At 37.6% G+C, this 15,027-nt stretch overlaps 1 protein-coding gene across 3 annotated transcripts in view; it reads right to left on the bottom strand.

Moving 5' to 3' along the window:
- Positions 1 to 1,307: 1,307 nt before the first annotated feature.
- CNOT6 (CCR4-NOT transcription complex subunit 6) overlaps positions 1,308 to 15,027 on the bottom strand; it is a 74,077-nt gene continuing 60,357 nt past the window's right edge. For 2 of the 3 annotated variants that reach the window (XM_047866522.1, XM_047866541.1), the window contains 8 exons: positions 14,415 to 14,519; positions 14,266 to 14,334; positions 12,797 to 12,954; positions 11,855 to 12,009; positions 11,108 to 11,262; positions 9,953 to 10,183; positions 7,954 to 8,156; positions 1,308 to 5,339 (listed from right to left, as the gene is read on the bottom strand). In XM_047866522.1, the coding sequence (XP_047722478.1) occupies positions 5,127 to 5,339; positions 7,954 to 8,156; positions 9,953 to 10,183; positions 11,108 to 11,262; positions 11,855 to 12,009; positions 12,797 to 12,954; positions 14,266 to 14,334; positions 14,415 to 14,519 (1,289 nt within the window). In that variant the 3' untranslated portion in view covers positions 1,308 to 5,126. The remainder of the gene's footprint in view (positions 5,340 to 7,953; positions 8,157 to 9,952; positions 10,184 to 11,107; positions 11,263 to 11,854; positions 12,010 to 12,796; positions 12,955 to 14,265; positions 14,335 to 14,414; positions 14,520 to 15,027) is intronic. The other variant, XM_047866532.1, reaches the window with a different exon arrangement.

Below are 15,027 nucleotides of genomic sequence, written 5' to 3' on the forward strand. Positions count from 1 at the left end.
TAGTTCTGCACTGTCAGTCTATAGCCCCCACGTGCAGCTGGAACTCACCGAAACCTAGAGAGGGACACATAACCAACTGAGCCACCCAGGTGCCCGTGAAAGCTTATTCTAAAATCAATTAAAATGTGAATACCTAAATAACACCCCAAATTGGGAATTCTCCATATATACATGTTACCTAGAACCCAAAAAGCTTTATTCTAAATATATTTCACTTCATGTTCCCTTAGGTAGTTGGTTCCTCTAAAGAACATTGAAAGGGCGGGCCTACGCCAACCGACTCCATCTTGTTCTGTGTCCTTCACCTAGACCACGCCTCCTCCCTTTGAGTGACCTCCCGCTCACCCATTCAAGCTTCCTGATCAAAACACGCCACTTCCCCAGCCAATCGGCTGCCCCTAGACCCCTATAAAACCTTTGTGCTTTTGAAACTCGCTCTCTTTCCCTGGTATCTCACCGCTGCGTCGGTGCAGGTAGGGGATTGAGCTGGAGCTAGCTCGAATAAAGGCTCTTTGCTTTTGCATCGGACTCGGCTCCCTAGTGGTCTTTGGGGATCACGAATTCTGGGCATAACAACATAAACTAGAATTTATAAAGTAACACGGGCATAATACTTCATTTACTTTTTTACACTTACTTCTTGACAGTTACGAGGAACAAGACTTTTCTGTTATAGAGACAAAATTACATATTAAGGATTAAGTAGAAAATGCCTACTTTAAAAACCGGACAGTCTTGGCAAATGCTCATTGTCATCTGATTTTAAAGGACTTTTCCTAGCATACATAAAAACTCACAAGTGTTCGAAGTAGTTTCCAAAAAGCAAATGGGCTTTTTCTGAAGAGTTGGGAAATCCCATCTTTAAAGCTTATATATACAATAAAATAACGCACATGAAAAGCAAAACATCTAATGAATTAGTATAACCCCACCAACACAATGTTTGTTACCGTGTTTAAAAGCATTTATTTAAAATACGTCAAACTCCTTCCAAAAAAGACGGAAGACACATGAGCCTAATTCTTATATTGAACGAGGTATATTGGTAACAACAACAACAAAATTCCTAAATGCAAATGGACCATCAGTTGCCCAAATATCAAACTGAACTTTGGCAAAGATAGGAGTGTTATACAGAAAACACAGTCAGTACATGGTCTCCCATATCACGGCCCATTCACTCACCCTTTCAGAGGATGACTTACAACCCTGTCCCAGACGACTCAGAATTTTAATCATATGGTCTGCTAACACTTATTCTTCTCAAACCTCAGTACTACAGCTATACAAATTACACTTTTAAGATATTTGAAACAGATATTGAATTTATTGGTTGGCTATGAGTAGGAAAATACATCAGTAAAGAAAAGAGACCCTGTATATAAATATAATACTAGCTAGTTACAATTTGACCAAGAAGGTTCCACTGAAAAGAACAGTAAAAGCCCTTGTTACCACCAGTCCATAGGTACATATTCAGTTTCCCATGACCCTTATCAAAGAGCTGCCTAGGCAAATGTGACATTCTTCAAGCTTAGTGCAGATAATGTGCTGGGTTCTGTTACATGAACGGTAAACACAAATTAGCCCAGTGCATATTACACAAGATAATGTACTGTGAATAAAGACTAGATCTTCTATTTTAGACGCTACTTCAACATACCGGTTATTAAACTTTATGTAACCCAAAAGAAGAGCCAAGTGAACATCTTAAAATACTGTTTCTGAGTAGGGGAGAGACACTTGCTAAAGGTGTTGTTTGAATTATCTGCAGCATTTGTATGGAATACTCTGATAAGTTCATTAAAAGAACAAACTGCTGTAATTGCTTTGCCTAGGTTGGCTTTTGTCTTACAGATGACATGACCCCAAGACCTTAGAAGTCACTATGGAAACGAATTCCATGAATTGAAATAGTAAAAAATGGAATACTACAACTGGAATTTGTCACTGAAAGCTTGAATCTTAGAAAAGCTTTGAAATTTTAATTTCAACATTTAGAAGTGCATTCCACCCAATTTAATAATGTCCTTAGGTTTCAAAGTGCTAACTCAAAATAAGTTTTCCTGGCTGTCACCAAATCAAGAATGAAAACACATTTCTTGGAGATGTTCCTTGCCTGTCTTCTAGAACTACTGAAGTTTCAATCAACAATTTCTACAACTTTAGTTTAAATTATGCCATAAGTTAATTTTGATGAACATTATTTAAATTCTCAAAGCATAAATAATTACCAGTAATACGGTAAAATGTACTTCAAGAGATTTACAACAAGGAATTGAGTGCCTCCAAATTTCTGATCAGTAAAAACAGAAAACATATCCCAAAATTCTCTGTAAAACATTCATAAAATGGATTTATCCAGCAAGAACACTGAAATTACATTATGGCAACACCACGTTAAATATATGTGTTACAGAATTTTGAAAAAAGTCTATACTGTGAAAACATACTAATTTTTATTGCATTTTAAGGAGTATGGATTATTGGAAATTACTCAGGACACAGAAAAGATTTAAAACACAAAACTTTGCTTAACAAAAGTTATCAGTCTATTTTGGTGTGACTGTTCAGTCCCTACGGACCCAAAATATTTCTTTCTCTTTTGAAGGTGACACTTGTAAATCTACACCCTTAGTTCAATTTATCACTAGATGGAGAAGCTGTTCAAACTGGCCCACAGAATGCAGTGTGCCCAGAAGAGGCAAGAACAAATAGTTGAGACACAACAGGCCCTCATATCTTACTATGCTGCCCCCAAATTCGAATATATTGTAGACAATAACAAATACAGATGAAAACATTTTGTGTAAAGCTCAAACCTTTAGCATCTAACAAGTGCACTCTAGTTCCAGCATCTACAAAAAGAATACATCCTCTGTTAACAAATACAAATGAGTAAGTGCTTCTCCCCTCCCCTGTCCATAAAGCTCTCTGGACCTGTTCTCACGTAATGCAGATCATAGGAAAAGCAGTTCCCTTGCCTCATCAGTCCAACCAGCTCCAGCTCGCCCTCGCTGGAAATTGTCATGATGCACGTTACCAACACAGTGTTTAGGAAAAATGAGTAAACACACCTTTTATTCACACTTTACAAAAAAATAAAACAAAACAAAACAAAAACCCCATAAAAAGTTATGCATTGGTTCTACATCAGTAATACCAGCTTTCCAATGTACTGATTATAAACTGGATGTGTTTGGTGTCAGCACAACTTAAAACAAAAAGCAAAAAATAAAAAGTCATCACAACAAAATCTTTAAAACCCTCAAAGGAAAAACCAGGTCCCAGACAAAGATTCAAGATCAACACCTTTTGGAAAATTCTTTAAAAAAGAAAAAAAAATCATTTATTTAAACAGCATGTAATTTTATTTTCTCTTAAAAACAGAATAAGCACATTTAAGTGCTGAATATTTTTCATAAAATTTTAAGTCATTATCCAAAATGACTCATTCTCTGTATAAAAATTAAGAACATCTCAACGTTTTTTCTTAATGCTCACATGGTGTCCTTTTGCTCCCCTGCCTGCAGTTGAAACAAAAGCAGTTAGACCACGTTCCCTCTGAATTCATTTGACTTTTGAGAGAATGAATGAATGAGAACAGAATACATACAAGTTACCTTTGCAAAGTTAAGCTGGCTTTAATCTCTAATCTACTACTGGCACTATGGGCAAAATACAGGGTACAACAGAACCTTTATCTCGGTTGACCTACTAAAATGACTCAGTCACTTTATAAATGATCTGAAGAATTGTCGTAGGGACCTGTTTTGAAAATACATCTCATTTATACTGTTTCATAAATGGAAAATTATTTTCTTTTTTTTTTTTTTAAAAAGGAATGATTAAAAAAAAACACATGGAAAACAAAAAGAATTCACATGATAGTAGTATTCTGGGTGACGAACAGCACTGTGCAATGACAGACACCAAGAAGCAGTGCTTGGGTCTGGTGAGCAAAGACCCAGGGACCCACCCTATGAACATGTTCCAAAATGGGATATTCAATGCTTCACAATGGAAAAAAAGCCACAGCTCATACAAAAGCATTTTCATAAAATTCCCACAAATGTTAAAACAGTATTTAAAAAATATAAAAGAGGATGCACAGATTTTCTCTGCATGCACAGGCAGTGCTTGGTGAGAACAAATTTAGGCAGGCACAGTGGAGATAGGACAGGAAGTGTCTCAAAAAGGAGTTAAGAAGCTGTATCCAAGCAGCTGGAATTTTTTAACTTAAAAAAGTTAAAGATTAAAAAATATCAGAATGTACATATATCAACCATTACATTCAGTCCATAAATGCCTACAGATCATTCACTGCTCAGCTTATCTGTCCTGGTAGATAGTTTTTGTAAAAACCCAGGAATTCATGAATAAGTTGCCTCTGGTCTGAGAAAATGTCCAAAGCTTTAAGCAGATTTAGATTTAAAGAGCAATGTTCTCAGTTTAAAAATAAAGTAGTACAAAAGGGCTAACAAAACCCTAACAGTGCAAATCATCAGCAGAGAAAGTCTGTTGCAACTTCTTTTACAAGCTGGCCTTTATAACACATGAAACAGTAAAAAAACTTAGCCTTAGTTTACAATACAATCATTTCCAAATCTGAATTTTTAGTACAAAATTTCATAAATCAGGTCTTCTGTGGATCATATACAATCATAAAGGCTAAATTCAAAGTCTCTATTTTACAAACAAGTCTGAAAAGGGAGGGAGTAGAGTATGGAAGAATGGTCTCTGGATGTTATTACTGGCCTCAAAAAAGTAGTGCTACAGATTTCTGTGCAAAGAGAATATGCTGTTCAAACATTTTCCTATTTCAAGGCATGAAAATATTACATTGGATAGAAGAAACAGGAAAATTACTTGTAACAAATTAAAGATAGGTGTAAACACACCGATCCCTGTCTAACAGTATATAAAGCATATTGGGCTCAGAATTTGTCTGTTGCTAGCACCTGGCTTTCATACGATATCCTTATCAAATAATCAAGATCGAAAATTCAAATCCTCAAGGAAAAGAAAACAACAAAACAAAACCCTGGTGGCCATACCTCACTCCCCCACATTCAGATTTTATGAGTTTACAAGTGAAATTGAGGTTGTCCTCTGAAGGTACTTGACTACCTCCTGCCAGGGAGGTGAATGCCGTTGACTTGGGGCAGGAAAGGCAGTAAGAGCTCCAGTTGTGCAAAAAGTGAGAAGTGGTCGGAGGGGATGAGTGGATGTGGGCAGCCGCTGATGTTATTCTCAACTAGCCAGTGGTGGTCCAGAGGTCCCAGGATGCCTAAAGTGTTCAGTTGAGGTTTAGAATAGAAGATGTAGTCAATTATACCCTGAAAAACAGAAGGAAAAAAAGACACAGCCTCATATAAGAGAATACTGAAACACTGAGAGCTTTCAAGACATACCCTTACAGTCATGTTTGGTAAACAAAGAAAGTGGCTGGCGTGTGAGAGGTAGGAAGACATAAACCAAATTGTCCCCCAAATGTCCAATCTAGCAGAATGAAGACAGTTTAGGTAGGAATAATAATCATGCATTCTTCCTCCTTTCTGGACTTTTTAGAATCTTTAATGAGACCTACAGGATCCTTCGTGGTATGGCCTCTGCTTCTCTGCCCTAACTTGATTTGTAATATTTTCCTAGGCTCACTACCCTATCACCACACTAGCCTTCTTTTTTCCGGGTGGGGGTGGGGAAGACATTCCTTGAAGATGCCAAGCTCTTTCTTGCCCCAGGGCCTCCACATATACTGTTCCTTCTGCCTGGAACACTTTCTTCTTTCTACACGTCAGTTGGTTCATTTCTTCTCAGCCTTCGCATGTTGAGTTCACCTTCCAAAGACCTTCCTGAATCCTGCCCTCACCCACTTAATACCTGCTACCACCTCCAAGTTTATTCTCTTGCTAAGGCGTACCCCAGGTGTAACTACACACTCATCTGCTTGGTTGAGACCTGCCTCTCCCATCAGACTGGCAACTCCATGAGGGCAGGGCCATCTCTGCCTTTCACATCCTCAGCAGCACCCAGCACAGCACCTGGCGTCTATTTGCCCTCTCCTCCCTGTAACTTGAGCCTCTCCTCAACATGGTTTCAGCCAAAACTATTTAAGCACATTCAGGTGTCTTCCTATCTCTGTATCAGCAACAGGAACAAGAGAGAAAAAATCCCTATCTCTCCCACCTTTTGGTTATCAGCCTCGCCTCCTCTTTACATCTTTTAAAAATGTTTATTCATTTTTGAGAGAGACAGAGCATGAGTGGGTGGGTGGGTGGGTGGGGGGGGAGACACAGAATCCAAAGCAGGCTCCAGGCTCTGAGCTGTCAGCATAGAGCCCGACATGGGGCTTGAACTCATGAACCGTGAGATCATGACCTGAGTCTAAATTGATGCTTAACTGACTGAGCCACGAAGGTGCCCTCCTCACCTCCTCTTTAAAACAAAAATCTAAAAAATTGGTTTTCACTATCAATCACCTCATTCTTCAACTCACCACATTCCAGTCTCTGTGCCTAGCTCTCCAGTGAAGCATCTTTCACCAACATCTTTCTGAAGCACAAAGCACACTCCTCTTTCCCTAGAAAGGCCTTCTTTCCTTGTCAGGTAGGCTCCTACACTGCCCTGGTTTTCTTCCTCTCTCTGATTACTCTTCTGTTGTTCACATGTTCATTTTCCCCAGAGTCTCCTCTAGCCTCTCTTCAACCGGACACACTCATTTGTTCCCAGGGTTAAATCATTATCTACAGTACTGTGGCTCCTCCAAAGTCAAATTAAAAAGATTTCAAACTCTAAGTCTAAACAGCGTTCCCCCTCTAAAATTAAGAACCAGCTAACGCTAGTATTTTCACTCTAACACATAATCTAATCTGAATGATTATTTTTCCAGGAGGTTAGAAATGGAAAACTAAGATTTAGGAGAGCAGAAATTCAAAAGATGGTTAAAAAGGACAGATGAATGCAAGTCCTAAACAATCACCAATATTATCATTTTTTAAAAATTTTTTTTAACATTTATTTATTTTTGAGACAGAGAGAGAGCATGAACGGGGGAGGATCAGAGAGAGAGGAAGACACAGAATCTGAAACAGGCTCCAGGCTTTGAGCGGTCAGCACAGAGCCCAACGTGGGGCTCGAACTCACAGACCGCGAGATCATGACCTGAGCCGAAGTCGGACACTTAACCAACTGAGCCATCCAGGCGCCCCAACAATCACTGATATTAAAAATGAGGAGAAGCTCTAAGGCAAGGCTCCATATTGTAAGCCGTTAACTGTGTATGAAATAAATAGAAGATGTATTTTAAAATGGCTAATATAAAACACATTTTGGCACTTGAGGAGTACAGTTTCACTTAAATTATAATATGAGAGATGAAATATGCCACTCCAGCTGACACCAAATTAGATACTACACAGCACTTTCCGAACAGCTGAGCATATAAGAAATGTATCTGCCCCAAAACAGTAACAGTTAACTCAGGATTTACTATCATTATTTCATATGACTTCTCACCCTGGAAATGATTCTATCAAGTACCTCTCAAGTAGGAATGGGACACAGATCACATCAAATTCCACAGAAGAGTGATAAGAGAACACTGCTGTGAAGTGATTCAAGATGGCTTGCTTCCAGTCTGAACACACACCCACACTTGTGTTCAAAGAGAAAGCGCACGCATGTGTGCACATGAGTGGTTGCGGGGAGGGCGGTAGCACAGAGGAAAGGGAGACAGAATCCCAAGCAGGCTCCACACTCAGCAAGGAGACCAACGTGGGGCTAGATCCCACGACCTTGGGATCATGACCTGAGTCAAAATCAAGAGTCGGACACTCAACCGACTGAACCACCCAGGCACCCCTACACATCCACATTTTAAAGACATAATAAAGTTACAAGACTCTCCAAAAAAACTGGAGGTTTGAAAAGTTTCTCAATCTCAAAAGTCACCTTGAAATCGAACGTGTAATTTGTGTAAGGCATCAGACCGCTCTCGTAGGCACTCTTCAACTTGAAACCATGAGTGATCCTTCCATTGGTTGTCCCGTTTTTCCCATTACAGCTGAAGTTTGTAAGACTCTCATTATATCTCAGTTCCTTAAAATCTTTATGATTTGTTTCTACTCCACCGGTACTCAAGTATTCCACAACACCTATAATGAAGATACAGGTCCTTTGCTCACTGTCAAGTAGAATATGCAGTGTACAAAACTATAATGTAACAGTAAATACTTTAAACAGCACGTTCCTCCTTTCTAAAATGTTTGGTTGGTTGTTTTACGTCTCCTAGAACCTATCTAAATCCATTTTTACATGGTTTTGATCGTAGTATACTGCATATTTTATACTTTGCTGTGGCACATGAACTCGTGTCTTTTCGATCACCATTTTTTTAATGGCTGCTTAATACAACTGCCCTGGTGTTTCATATTTGTTAAACCAGTTCCTTATTTCTTAAAAAACTTCAGGTTGTTTCTACTTTTTAAAAAGAATTAATACCATAATCAACATCTTAGTATGTAGGTTTCTGCTTATGCTGAATTATTTACTTGGTATAAAATCCCAAGATTAGGATTAATGTGCCATTATACATACTGCCCACTACATAAGAGAATGCCACCGGTTAGATGGGCTCTACAAATAGTTTTTACTTTGCATTTCATTAGTTAACAAGGCTGGACACTTCCCCATGCATCTGCCACTATTTTTAACACTGAAATGAGACTTACTATGTATTATTTGACTAGAGTCTCCCTTTGCCCCTCAGATACTTTGTAGCTAAACAGAATGCAGAACACACATACAGCAACTACTAGAGAATAGTTGTCAACTGCTTTAGCAGCTGTAATGCCCAGATAGCTTGATGAGATGGACTAAAGAATTATGAACCTCAGCTACCTTTACTTGCCCTGAAAATGAATTTTAACATAGTTACAGCTCCCATGTATCGTGATGGCAGTGATGTACTAGTGAACTGAACCAACCCAAGTGGACGTATGTGTGTGCATGCATGCTTACACACATACACAAGTGCCAGGGAAAGTATTTTGTGTGAATGAGAGACTATAATCAAGGAGGAGCTGAAATATAAAAAGGAATAAGTACTTAGTTTGATATTATAAGAACTACGGCTTGTTCACTGTACTATCTAATGGAAAAGTATTCAGAAATAAGCCTTTTTGTATTCTTCTGCTTTGTAATAAAAATCAAGTCCCTGTTTTTTGTTTTGTTTTTTTTTTGTTGTTGTTGTTCAAATCACTTGCCCGATCTGTGTAAATAAAGGATCTCAATTTCCACCTAAGGTTTATTATTATTTTTTTTATATTAAAAAAAATTTTTTTAACATTTATTTATTATTAAGAGACAGAGAGAGACAAAGCACAAGTGGGGGAAGGGCAGAGAGAGAAAGAGACACAGAATCCGAAGCAAGCTCCAAGCTCTGAGCTGTCAGCACAGAGACCAACACGGGGCTTGAACCCACAAACCGCGAGATCATGGACCTGAGTCAAAGTCAGACACTTAACCAGCTGAGCCACCCAGCACCCATAAGGATTATTTTTTCTAATCAAGCCCACCAAAACGGAAATCCTGTAAATATCCAATTTAAACTGGTTTGTATTACTACATGCTGGAATCCCAAAGAAGTGGTCTTAATAACCTTCTCAGAGTCTGGATTATATGTCACCTGGGGATATGGAAATCTAATCACACATACTTTCAAGTTATCAACCACGTGTTTATCGAAGATGATTAATGTCCTTCCTTCTTAGGTTTTCATCTCATTTTTAAAATAGTCTCCCTATTTGCACACAAAATATGTTAAACCTGATTCATAGTTGACGTTACAAACTGAATATTCATTTTGACTAAATTTGGGATTATCAGAAATGATACCTTACAAAAACATTTTAAGTCAAAAAAGCATTCTATATAAAAGAACTTTTCTTACCAGAATCTGGCAAAGAATTAAGATCTGCACATAACACCAGTGGAATAGTTCCAAATTCTCCCAATACACTGGACTGGAGGTTTCGTGAGGCTTTATCAATAATGTTCTTCACTTCTGAGAGGAACATCATAGTTTGAACCAACTTCACATCAGAGTATTCAGGGTCCCAATGCATATGAGCATTAGCCACAAGAATAAGTTGTTTTTCTGTTCCAAGATGGGGCTTTCCAGCTATATTAGATAAAAAGAAAAGAAACAGATAGACAAAACCCGCCCATCAGCCCATATATTCTTACAGGATTCTTAAAGGATTCTACAGTTTCCAAACAAAAAAGGACCCTAAAATTTACCTAACAATCTCCCGACAACTAAATCAATCAACAGGACCACAAACCTGAGAAGCAGTCATCTATGCCTCTGGGTGAATAGCCTCTGGGTAAATACTCTTGAGTAGAGGGCATTCACTACTTGAACAAAGCCCATTCTATATCTCCGCCAAAACAGCTATCTCCTTGAAACTTCTAGCTTCATCAAGATGTCCTAAAGTGAGTCTCACAAAATCAAATCTACAGCCTTTTTTCCTAGATATGTTTAATACAGTCACCAAGTTCCATCTTCATTTTTGACTCTTCAGGTTAAGTATCTCTAGTTCCAACTGTTCCTCAAGTGACAGAACTTCCAGTTCTCAGCACGATGGTCACTCTAAATATACTTTTAATTTGAAATAAGTGGTCCATTTATCCAAAACGCAAGACATTTAAAGTAATGATTACAAGTAGGTCAGGAAGAGAAGTTAGCTTACAGAGTATCCTTGCTGTTAAGAAATTACGGGACTGTATGGAGTTCTTCTCTCTGAGCAGTTATTTTAACTAATATTTACTTCAACATTGTTTTTGTGTGAAAAATAGTGGGGAGCAAAAACACCCATTTTCTCCTCTGGTTTTATGCCTTTCAAAATTTGGAATACTTTTCTGGGCACTGCTTTCTCAATCTTAAGCTTTGTGGTAGAGAGAAAGGGATAGGATATTTTAGAAAGGACTTAAATTCTCACTGAGTTTCTTCAGGTGTTAGACAAGACTATTAATATGTAACAAATTTTCTGCTTTCTATCAGATTTTGGAGGTCAATTTTACAGGAAGTGAAAAGGTCACTCACATGACATTTCAATCAATTCCTTTCGAAGTTCTAGCAGTACTGCAACTCCAATGTTATCTTTTGTCATGACTCTGTTCAGCATGGCTTCAGACCCTTCTGAATTTGCCATTGCTAGCTGATTAAATTCAACAGTGTGTTTCTGAACCAAAGTAAATCTAAAACACAAACAAAAACACACACACAAACATAGAATTGGGAATACCAAAGTATTAGCTTTGTGGGAAATGCAGTTTTCCCGAACTTCCTGAACAAATACAATGGCAAGTAAATCACATTATGGAAAATCGTCCACACTTAACACCAAGCTTCCCACATCTGTTTCAAGTTATTCTTCGTCTGTTACTGATACAAATAACATCTTGAAATACTTTTACAATGTAAGATAAGGTAGTCATCTTCTGTGTAAGTTTCATGTTGGAATAGTCCATCTTGTAATTTTTAAATAAATCTTTTCCAAAATCTGGGTTTAAGAATCCCTCTACCATCCTAGAGGGAATGTTAATTACAAGAAGTTTCAATTAACAATTGGAGTTAAACCCTAGTAAACACCTGAAGAAACAGCAGCACTTTCAACAAGTCTCCAAAACAAGATTATTTCTGATGATTTAAAACAAAACTATTGAAGAGTACTGTTTTACTGAGCGATAACAACAATGCTTCATTCTCTTATTTGTCGACTAATTTCCACACCCTTGACTCCCTGCAAATACTGAGAAAATTTTCTTTTTTAAATGTAAGAGAACTTACTTTTCCGTCTTGAAGAATATTGCACAGCCATCGACATGTTTTCTTTCTTGTTCTGACATTGTCCTAGCTCTAGATTTAGGACTAAAGAATCCATTATAGCCACGTTCTTTCAGTTCTACCAGAAAAAAACTGTAATACTGTTCTGTTTCAACCTCCTGAAAAATTGTAAATGGCAAAGTTATTTCATAAGACAAAAAATCAGTCCTACGCATTAACTTTATGTGTACAGTTTGAGGGGCTCAAATAATTTCAAAGGACTGCTATGCACAATGAGGAACATAACATCTTTCCAACATATTTTATCTGAAACCCTACTTGTCATTTTATAGATACCTGCTGGTATCCTATTGCTTAGGAGTAAATAATGGAAAGACATACACCTCCATGTGTGTATATTTTCTTATGTTTTATAATAGATGGGGAACAAGAATCAACAGAGGTAGAAGGAACATCACAGATCATACTTTCAGACCACAGGGAGAAAGTGACTTGCCCAAGGTCATATGAATTATCAGAAGAGGACTGAGACCACAAAGTTACTGTGCATCAGGTTCAACGCTCTTTCCACCATGTCCTAATTCCTCTATTACTGCTGATGGTAAAGCAAAACCATACCTTGACAATGCCACAGTTTCAATAATATTTGCCACCCAATTAAAAAATAGTGTGCAAGGGCATTTGAGAGGGAAAGATGAATATTTTAACTGTCAAAGCAAATGCCTAAAACCCAAAATAACCTATTTGCTTAATGTGGCAGCACAGCGCAGCTAAATGAAGCAGGTAGTGAATGTTCCAGGATTCACTAAAAACAGAAAAAGCCAATACTTTAAGAAGTGCTAAAGCTGGAACTTTAAATGTGTCAGGGTAATGCATTCCCATTTTGCTCCTTGCTTATCAACACTGGGGCATCTGTGCAATTTAAACACTGTTCCGATGACTTACCTGAAGACTTATGATATCAGCATTGCAGTTCAAAATTTCTTGAATAATGGCCTTTTTCCTGTAGTCCCAATTTAGTGCCCAAGATGGACAGTAGCCGTATAACTGCCGGGTCGCATATTTATCACAAAGAACATTATAGCACATGACAGAAAACAAGGCTGTAGGAAAGATAACTTTACTTATTCACACACGTGGCAGAAAAAAAACATAATTAATATCAATAGTTTTCACTTAAATGCTAAGGCTGACTTTATTCATTCAATATATATTCATTGAAAAGCTACTATCTGCCAGACATAGCGGATATAAGTTGGATAAGGAAGGAAGGTCAGATAGGTGAACAAATTATAACACAATGTGTTATCTAATGCTACAGAGATACCACAGAAGGCTCAAAGCTAAAAGACTAAGATCTTGAGTCCCTTGGTCTGTAAGACCAGGGCTCCTCATTTCTATACTCCCCCTACCACTTTGCTAACTGCTAATGTACAACGTGGAAAACTGACAATCCTCTTAATAGGCATGGCTTATTTTCTTTTAAAGAACAACTATTATTAATTCACACAAAAGGAAAAGGTATCATAGACTAAATCCTATTATACACATCATGTAATTCCCAAACTATTTTCATACAATTTAAGTTAAAAGGAAATTAGGGGTCATTAGTTCAATTTCTCTCTCAAGTAAGTGCTTTAGCTGTCTTACAATTCTGTAGTATCAAATACATTTGGAACATAATAGGGTTTGAAAACTTCCAATATAAAGATTTTGGTATATTTATTATAACAAATGAGTCTGATCAATTCTTTACAGCCCAATTAAAAAATAGTGTGCAAGCTGGGGCGCCTGGGTGGCTGTCTGACTACAGCTCAGGTCATGATCTCACGGTTCGTGAGTTCGAGCCCCATGTTTGGCTCTGTGCTGACAGCTTAGAGCCTGGAGCCTGCTTTGGATTCTGTGTCTCCCTCTCTCTCTGCCCCTCCCCCCATTCCTCTCTCTCTCAAAAAATGAATAAACATTTAAAAAAATTAAAAAAAAATAGTGTGCAAAGGCATCTTTTCAACATAATTTCTTAACAATGGCATCACTAACGTTACGGGTGGGTAAATTCTTTGCTGTGGGGGGCTGTGCTGTGCACTGTAGCATGCTCAGCAGCATCTCTGATCTCTAACCATGAGACGTCAGTAGCACTTCCCCTATTTGTGACAATCAAAAAATGTCTCCAGACATTGCTAACTGTCCCCCAAGGGATAAAAATGCCTGAGGTTGAGAAGCATTGCTCTACAGCAGACCTACAGCATATTACAAAGGTCAGGTAAGCAATAATTAAGTCTTTATTATGATCTCCCAAGCCAAATCAATCTCAAGCATACAAATGTAACACAGCCCATAATCTAAAGAATGCCAACAACACTGTTAGATATGTAATATCAAGTAAAAATAAGTTAAAAAAATATAAGGCTACCAACCAGTTGGCCTTGTTCTGTCCGGTTCTTGTAACATAATCCAAGATCTTGGAGGTGGCTGTTCTGTTGAAACTAGTTGAATATAAACACAAAATTAAGTAATATTCTTACACATCTTCTTAAAAAAATCATTTAAGCAAATGACCACTTACTTCTTTTTGCAGTACCTGCCAAATTATCAAGCAAATAGTTCAGCAGCCTTCTTGTTCCATCTGGTTCCAGATAGAGGTTCAATATATCCTGGGTAAGTGGATTTCCTGGAAATATTTTTTAAAAAGGTAAAATGAAACCAAGAAAGGTAATAAAATATTGCAAAAGTGAAAAAACATACCAAAATTATCAGACCTATCAAAATATATGTAGTTATTAGTAAGATACCAAACTAGAGGAAATATTTTTTCAGTTTCTGACATGAAGAATAAAAATGATTGAAACCACGTTCTGCAGAAGTATCCAGAAAACAATTATTGTGGACTAATGTCAATCTAGAAGATATCTAATAGTGCTCTGTATCTGGCCCTGTGTCATCAACACTTTTATGACAATCAAAAGCAAGTGAAACTGGACGGGGAAGAATGGGAAAGAGGACAAGGGAAAGAGGACAGCCACTATAATGGATCAGAGAATCAAAAGTTAAGATGCAACAAAGCTAACACGAAGATATCCTCATGACAGATGTAGTCTTCATTTAGATTTTTAAAAACTCTACTAAATAAAGCAATAACAATACAAGCAGGCTGAAAAGAAAAGGATGGGAAAATATAC

The sequence above is a fragment of the Prionailurus viverrinus genome, chromosome A1 (assembly GCF_022837055.1).
Source record: "Prionailurus viverrinus isolate Anna chromosome A1, UM_Priviv_1.0, whole genome shotgun sequence".
NCBI lineage: Eukaryota > Metazoa > Chordata > Mammalia > Carnivora > Felidae > Prionailurus > Prionailurus viverrinus.